The sequence below is a fragment of the Charadrius vociferus genome, unplaced genomic scaffold (genome assembly GCF_000708025.1).
Source record: "Charadrius vociferus isolate BGI_N301 unplaced genomic scaffold, ASM70802v2 scaffold235, whole genome shotgun sequence".
In the NCBI taxonomy this organism is placed as follows: Eukaryota; Metazoa; Chordata; class Aves; order Charadriiformes; family Charadriidae; genus Charadrius; species Charadrius vociferus.
Window position 1 is genome coordinate 1,391,381 of NW_009648536.1, and position 8,496 is coordinate 1,399,876.

Sequence of the window (8,496 nt, forward strand, 5' to 3'; positions counted from 1 at the left end):
ATCCCTACCGGGCAGTGCTGTCGCCTGCCTCTGTCACTGAGAGCCACTCGGTCTCAGCCTGGCACCTCCATAGTTTGTTGTCTGTTTGCACGCAGGTTGGTGCCATCGCTGCCTGCACACCGGCCTTCTGGGTTCTGCCACGTGCAACGTCACGGCTGGGGAAAATGCAGTTTCAAAGGCCTGCAAAGCAGATTTGAAGGCCATGTTTAAAATAAAAAGAATCAGGCCTTTGAGTATCCCACATCACAGGTGCAGTCACAGAATCATAAAATAGTTATGGCTGGAAAAGACCTTTGAGATCATCAAGTCCAACCGTTATCTGACTCTGCCAGGCCCACTTCTAAACCATGTCCCTGAGCACCGTATCTAGATGGCTTTTAAATACATCCAAGGATGGTGATTCAACCACTTCCTTGGGCAGCCTGTTCCAGTCTTTGATAACCATTTCAGTGCAGAAGTTTTTCCTATTATCTAACCTAAACCTCCCCTGGCGCAACTTCACGCCATTTTCTCTTGTCCTATCAGTTGTAATTTGTGAGAAGAGACCAACGCCCACCTCTCTGCAACCTCCTTTCAGGCAGATGTAGAGAGCAGTAAGGTCTCCCCTCAGCCTCCTCTTCTCTAGGCTAAACAACCCCAGTTCCCTCAGCCGCTCCCCATAAGACTTATTCTCAAGACCCCCCACCAGCTTCACTGCCCTTCTCTGGACACGCTCCAGCACCTCAATGTCCTTCTTATACTGTGGTGCCCAAAATTGAACACTGTACTCAAAGTGCGGCCTCACCAGTGCCGAGTACAGTGGGACAATCACTTCTCTAGCCCTGCTGGCTACACTTTCCTAATGCAGGCCAGGAGGCCTTCTTGGCCACCTGGGCACACTGCTGGCTCATGTTCAGCTGGCTGTCAGTCAACACCAGTCAGTGACAGTCAGAGGCGAGCAAAGCAGCTGCCTTGCTAGAAAGCTTTTCAGTTGGGATTGCTAGCTCTGTTAACCTAGATAAGCTACAAACTCGCTGAAATTAAGGATGGACTTACCGTTTTCTTTCTTCCTGCAGAACCTCATCAACTGCAATGTTATTTCTGTTACAAAGGTATGTGACACACTCACACCTATGTTACATCTGTAATTATTTAATTCGAAAAAGACCAGCCCTGCACAAAAGCGACCAAATAGCTTTCCTGTGTATTTTCATTTAATTAATCCAAAAATAGTAATTAAAAGGTCAGCATTATTTTAAGGACACCCTCTGTTTCTACTGCCTATGAAACATTGTGATCAAAACTGACTGGAAACATTTTAACACGGTCGCTTGGTTGAGACACATCCTTTCACTGCAGCTGAAACATTTCGCAAGACCACGTTGGTTTCGGTAGACAAGGAGATTTGTTTCAGAATAAAAATCTTCAGGACAGGAAGATCTGCAGTTTGACTTTTTGCACTGTACATGCATTTTTCATAGAATCCTAGAATGGTTTAGGTTGGAAAGGACCTTGAAGATCATCGAGTTCCAACCCCCCTGCCGTAGGCAGGATTTTTGAAAGACGTGCCAAAATTGCAGTATTGACACAATTCTGTTCTGTAAAAATATTTTTGTATCAGTGCAGGACAGAAACTTAAGGAGTTGACTCCCAGTTCTGTACTGTTACCTCTCGGTGTTAATTTCAGTGGGCTACTCCCCTTACAAGAATAGTTAGTGTTTCATGCTTTGCACCTCTGATTGAGGTTTGTATTGCTCTGCTGTTTGCAAGCAGCATGTTAGCATGAACAAGAGCAGAACAAGAGCTTTGTAGTTCATCGCAACCTTGGCTAACGTCTTTCCAAACATGACATGAAAATTATCAACAGATGTTCATCTTTCTTTGGCTCGCCAAATTTACATCCCAAATTTGTACTTCTGCTTAATGACTTCAAATAATAAATCATGTAATATCAGTCAATTGAAACAAATTCTTCCATGAAGTATTTTGGTGAACTTTGTGCTCCTACATTTTATTCTATTTATACATCAAAAGCAGAGAAATATCTGAATGCTGTATGTAGACGCCTCACAAAAAACAGGCAAACATTTTATACCCTCTCAGTCTGGACAGAAAGGGGTTCTCTTGCCTTTTCTCACCCTACACATACCTTGGAATCAAATTCTTCTGCTTGACCAGGGCCTGGGGATTCCTGCAACCACATCCTTTTCAGTCTTTCGTGAACATTCACCTTCCTCCAAAACACAAAGAAAAACTCATGCTCCTGACCAGCATTCCTCGTGGTTAGGTCCAAATCATCTTTAAACATATTTGGGTTTCCCCTGCCTTGCCACCTCCCTGCCTTGATTCCAGCTAGGATCCTGATCACTACTTCTTGCAGTGGGACGCCTGAACTCCAGGTATTCCTGGCTCCCACAGATGCCAGTGGGACTTGCAGCACCGCAAAAACAAGACCCGTTCCCGTATTTTGCACTTTACTTTTGCACTTTCCCCTTCACCCAAACGGATGTGACCCACCCGCATTGTCATCCTTGCCAAAAACGGAGCTTGTGAACCCCACCCTACTCCTACTATACCGTTGTGCACAATGACACTACTGAAAAAATAACAAGGACTGAATTAAGCTGCATCTTTCTTTTGCTCTACTTTTCATTACTAGCCTTCAATAGTTAAGTCACACTTTTATCCCGAGAAGATTCATACATTGTGTGTGTCTCTATAAAGAGTCAATAGTATGAGTATGAATTCCATAGGGACTTAGGCTTATTATCAATAATACTCTTCAAATAAAACAAACAGAAACAGATTTCTTGCCTAAAAATGGAATTAATTGCACTTTAAAAATCATAAATATGATTAAATCTATTGTTAAAATAAGAAGGGATGATTAAATAATTAGCATCAAAATTATTCTAGAGCTCTCTTTGGTAGCAGAAAAGAGGATTTCTTTTCTTGATTTTCTGCTATTTCTAATCCAGGTAGAGGCAGAACTGAAAAAGCAAAAGCACTGTGAAGTTGACTTTCTCCTTACAGTTCTGATTCTGTATTGAAGAACGATGAAATTTAGATACTGTTGAAAAGCTTTGGATAAGCAAAAGATTTTCACTAATTAGAAGACTATCCTTTGGAATTTTTTTGGCAATTCAATGATTTGCAGGCCTTTAGTATTTCTAAAATGTTTTCCAAAAATTTGAATGTGCCACATTTTAGCTCGTTGAACTGTATGTATATGGCTGGGGCTTGAGCAAGTGGAAATATCGTGAATAAAACAAGATCAGTTGAAAAATGCAATCGGAAAGAGGGAGACTGGATATAGTTTAACATATTTGTCTTACAGATGACAAAAATAATTTTGAAACAAATGGAACCAAGGTAAAAATATTTTTTTCTAAAATTTTCAATAGGATTTAGCTTCTACCTTCAGTTTATTCAGTGGCAGCTATGCTTTTTCATGAGTAATTTCTGCACTTTACAGTAAGTCAGTCAGTAAGATTTTCTTCTGTGGTTGTTAGTGCTGTATGAATGAATGGTAGAAACTGCCACAAATTGTCAGCCAACTGTAGAACAAGACAGAAAATATAAAATACAGGTCTGTGTGCAGTAAAAGCATGCAGGTGTTGCTGAAATAAAATGGCATGTGATGGGTCCAATTTGGCAAGAAATGGCATTTGAATATATCGTGATATTCTTCTAAGAGTGGTAGCTGTACTTGGCATAATAGTTTTCAAGCTCTGGAAATACCTGTACTACACCAGAGAGGTTAATTCAGCCATGCAATTAAAGATCCCTTTTCTTCTTTTAATACAACGTGTATTTTACATGTGGGAGTCCTTAAACCAGAAGTTAAGGTCTTCAGATGGAGTTTCTAGAAAACATTGTTAACTACTGCGTTTTAGAGGACAGTGCCTGCTTTTTGTTTTGGCAACAAAATAAGCTCTTACTGCTTAATTGGTTTGGTTGTTTTTTGTTGTTTTTTTTTTCTTTTTTTTTCCTGGTTGCTGCTGGATTAATTGTTTTTAGTGATTTGTAAAGGGAGTTGTGAATAGGGAAGCTAAAACAGCAGATGCATGGAGCAGGAAAAAGAATGTGCTGGCTAATGAGCAAAGGGGACCTACCAATTACTTAGGAGCATAAAATCTTTCCTCTGATGGGAGTTTTTGCTCTGATAGACGTACAATAGCATGTACAATGTTCCCATGGTTCTGATTGCAATAGGCATTTAAATTTCACTTATGACATTATCTCTAGCTGGTTTAGACTTAATTACACCTAACTAAACAATAAAAATTGGGTCTTTTGAAAGTGTAATCTAGAGTAAAATAGGGGAGCTGTGCCTTCTTGGGGAAAAGAGTTGTTTTCAGCTGGTGCAGGCTTTTGCTATAATACTGTCAAATGTAAACTGAATGTAACTGTTTAAATTAAATTTCAGACAAAAAGGTCTTATTCTGAATCTGTCCTCTGGTCTGGGTACTTTCCCTTGTCCATTGTACACAATGTACTCAGCTTCTAAGGTAAGTCATTCACATCGCTTTACAAAGAAATCCCCGTCAAGTGTTTACCAAAGTGTTTGTATCAGCAGTATAGGGCCAGGTTTCAGGACATAAATCAGTGTTGCTCCACTGAAATAATGAAGCGACGTAAACGAGCACTGCCTAAGAACTAGGAATTAGTGTAGGTATGTAAATGAAATCAACTGAAGGTATGTCTGATCATCGGAACATTTTTGCCTTTGATTAAATAGTATTATACCAGTGCTCACAAACTGTTCTCGTTCTGGGAAGTGATGATTTTTACCAGGCTGGCTTAGCTAGTTTACTCAAAACGCACGAAAGTGCTAGATTTTGCTTATGGAACCAAGAATAAAATTCCTGGTAGGTGGGTGGTGAGTTGCCTGACTTCATAGATTTCACTTTGAAATTTTTCTCTGAATTAAAACCCCAGAGCTCGTAAACATAAGGAGTCAAAGATTTTTATTGAAATTCCAAAAGCAACTTGCTCAGCTCAGGTTTGGTCCAAATTAAAAATTTTAACAATATTTGCTTGAGCATAGCTAAAGTTCAGCTTGGTAAAAAAAAGCTAGTTATTCTTGGTAAGAAATTCTGGTTTTCCATTTCCTTTTTCTCTTTTTAACATAGGTTTCTCATTCCTCAAAACTTGAACTACATTCAAACCAGACATTTTTAGTTCCTTAAAAAAGTTTAGTTAATGTTATTTCAAAGTGATATGGTACATGCGTTGTATTATTTTGACTTTTTTCATTCTTGGCTATCTTTTACCTTTGTTTCTTTATAAATGGGCTTTCTTTGCCATGCCCTGAAAGGAAACTGTGTTACTTGTCAGCACGTTGAAGTTTCATGCAATATCACAACACTATTAGTGTTTAAATTGTAAGACTTGTCATATGATGGCTTTGAAACACTGTCATTTTTTCTCCTTAGTAGGACTTTTATATTTCTAATTACAGAGGAGTGATACAGTGTTGTCAAGTTTCTGAGTATTTCTCAAAGATCTAACTCTTAAAACCAGTCTTAAAAGAAACTCAATTTTTACACAATGAAGTTGGTATATGCGTATTCTTCATGGTGTTGAGAAAAACTTAGAACCATTAAGAAAAACTTAGAACCATAATGGTTGAAGCTACAGCCACACACCCCCGCCCCTGTTCCACCCCCTTCCGCAACGTTCCCAAATACATGACTTTGAAAATCATAGTTGTAGGCTCCGCTAATAGGTATACACTGAAGGCATGAGTTGTATTTCTCTCCCCTTCTTTTTGCAAGAGAAACAGCAGTGTAAGCCTTGAACTGGGAGGGTAGGCGTCAGCCAGAGATGAGAGCCACATGAAAAAAATAGCTAGAATAAATGGGACTCAGGTATTTATATCTCTGCAGTTTCATACATGCGACAAAGCTTTCAGTCCAGTCTGCAGGAGTACTTGTTTCATGTCCAGGGTGCCTCTTTTCTGGTGCAGAGAAACAGTCGACCTTGCCATTGCTCATGTGCACCAGCAGAAAATGTGCCTTGAAAAGTTCATTTTTTTGTTTTTCACCACTGCACTGTGACTTAAGTTGTATAATGCTTGGCCATTTTTATTAAGGACCTGTTTGCACATATTTGTGAGCATATGTGAAAGTACTTAGTTTCCTATGCTAATGTTATTTTGTTTTATTTTATTCTAGGCTTTTATAAGCACTTTCTCCAAAGCACTACGAGCAGAGTATAAGGCAAAGGGAATTATCATACAGGTGATGCTATATCTTGCCATATTTGCCTTCATTTTAACAAATACTTCAAGAATATCTGAGATGCCTAGATCTGCATACTGTAGCCCTCCTTCATGGAGTGCTGGGTGACCCTGTCAAAGCTTTCTCTCTTCCCTTTAGGCAGCTATAGGCTTTTTTCCTTATTCCACCACAGTACCATTACTTATTCCACATAGTCCTTTAATCCATTGCAAATATGTGTTACAATTTTTCAGATAGAGTATTCTGCGGAATGAATGGCCTTATCTAAATGTTAGATGACATTACACTGTTATTATGATTTCTTCTTTTAGGTAGTGGCTCCTTATGGTGTTTCTACTCCAATGACAATGTACCAAAAACCCGGACTTATTACAAAGACAGCAGAAGAGTTTGTTAGTGAATCACTGGATTATGTCACCTTTGGAGATGAGATCTTTGGATGTTTGGCCCATGAAATGCTGGTAATTGAATTTGATAGTGTGTAAATAGGTCCCAAAGGTTGAACCAAGGCTCTATGGGCTCAGCAGTTTCTTTTGACTTATCTCAGAGACCTTAAGGTTGGGCATCAAATGAGAAACAGTGAATAGGTTATTCAGGCTAATATGGCACCAGTAAACTATGAAGGGAGGAATACACCAGCAAAGCATCAGCACGGTGTGGCTTTCTCCACTTTTGTGTCTTGAGCTGAGCTCCGTTTCATATCTAGTTAGTCTTTATCCTTTCTCCAGTTGCCTGTTTTCACAGGCCTGTTAGGAATATTCCTGAGACCCCTACTCCTTTAAAGAAATTGGCCAGCAGACTCAAAAGCTATTAGTGGGGAAGGGAAAGGATGTAAAACCAGACAGTGCTATCACATAAACATCATTTCCTTAGGATACCAGGCTAACAGAATAGAATAAATATTTATACATAACAGCTGCTAACAATAAGCATTTAATGAAAGTGTAGGGACAAGAACGGTTTTGCTGAAAACTGAGAGGAATGAACATTTCCCTCTAAAAGAAACATACGTACTGAAAGTATAAAGTAAAATCTTTTGCATTTACTGTTTTCTACGACCTTTCTGAACACTCAGTTGGTTTCCAAGAAGTTCTTGTAACCCTATGCTTTCGTTTTGTTTTTGCTTGTTTATTCTGAAGGCTTGTGTCCTGCAGTTTGTCCCATTATGGGTGTTCCACAGCGACAGACTTCAAGAAGCAGTCCTGCATGCATTTACCAGTTATCTGAAGAAGAGGTGGAGGAACCCCTAACAGAATAATTTTTTTCAGAAGATGTACAATGGGAAACCCCAGCAGGATGCATTTCACTGTTTGTCTCTGTGTATGAACGTGGAAGGAATCAAATCCCTTTGTCCTATAGCTCCTTCCAAATCACTTATCCAGTGATGAGTGATTCGATCCAATGAATCTATTAAACAAATTAATTCCTATCCCTTTCCAAAGACCATAAAATGTGCTAGAGCTGTTCCAGTGACTTCCGTGGGCCTTAGGTAGATTGTAAGAAATTTATGTTACTATTTTAGCATAAGCTTCAAATATTTACACTTATTTGATCTTCATGAATAAACCAATGTATTTTGATGCTTTCAGTTAGTGTTTTGTGTCTTTGGTTTCTTCTGAAAAGTCAAGGAAATTTGCAAGAAGAGAAAAAGAAAGCTTTCAGGGTGTAAAGTACACACTGGACCTTTGGAAGTCTGCAACCATAAAAACTGTCTTTCTGTCCACAGCCTGTGAGTGACTTCATCCTCTGCAGTATCTGATATGGGCTGGAAGAGGCAGGAACATAGGCAAAAGATAAGCAATAATTCTGCATTCCTGGATGAATCCAGAAGGCAAACCTTTTGACTGTAGATACCTATGAAGATCATACTGGTGCTATTGAAAAGTGTTTCAAGGAGAATGCGATCGTCAGGCACAGTTGACATGGGTGTGCAAAGGGAAAGTCCTGTTTAACTAATCTGATATCCTTCTACGGTAAGGTCATCCGCATAGCTGATGAAGGGAAGGCTGTGGATGTAGTTTTTCTCAATTTTAGTAAGGCTTTTGGTACTGTCCCTCACAGCATCCTTCTGGACAAGTTGTCCAACTGTGAGATGAGCATGGTGCATTGGGTGAAGAACTGGCTGAAGGGCAGGGCCCCAGGGGCTGTTGTGAATGGGGCTACATCTGGCTGGCAACTGGTCACCAGCAGTGTTCCTCAGGGCTCAATTCTAGGGCCAGTTCTGTTTGACATGTTTATCAATGATCTGGATGCAGGAGTTGAATGCACCATT

General features: G+C 39.6%; 1 protein-coding gene across 1 annotated transcript in view; it reads left to right on the forward strand.

The window, feature by feature from the left end:
• Positions 1-7,474, forward strand: part of HSD17B3 (hydroxysteroid (17-beta) dehydrogenase 3) — a 24,038-nt gene extending 16,564 nt beyond the window's left edge. The window contains exons 6-11 of the mRNA XM_009885854.1: positions 1,056-1,091; positions 3,317-3,351; positions 4,409-4,490; positions 6,159-6,224; positions 6,536-6,685; positions 7,364-7,474. Of these exons, the coding sequence (XP_009884156.1) occupies positions 1,056-1,091; positions 3,317-3,351; positions 4,409-4,490; positions 6,159-6,224; positions 6,536-6,685; positions 7,364-7,474 (480 nt within the window). The remainder of the gene's footprint in view (positions 1-1,055; positions 1,092-3,316; positions 3,352-4,408; positions 4,491-6,158; positions 6,225-6,535; positions 6,686-7,363) is intronic.
• The last annotated feature ends 1,022 nt before the right edge of the window (positions 7,475-8,496 follow it).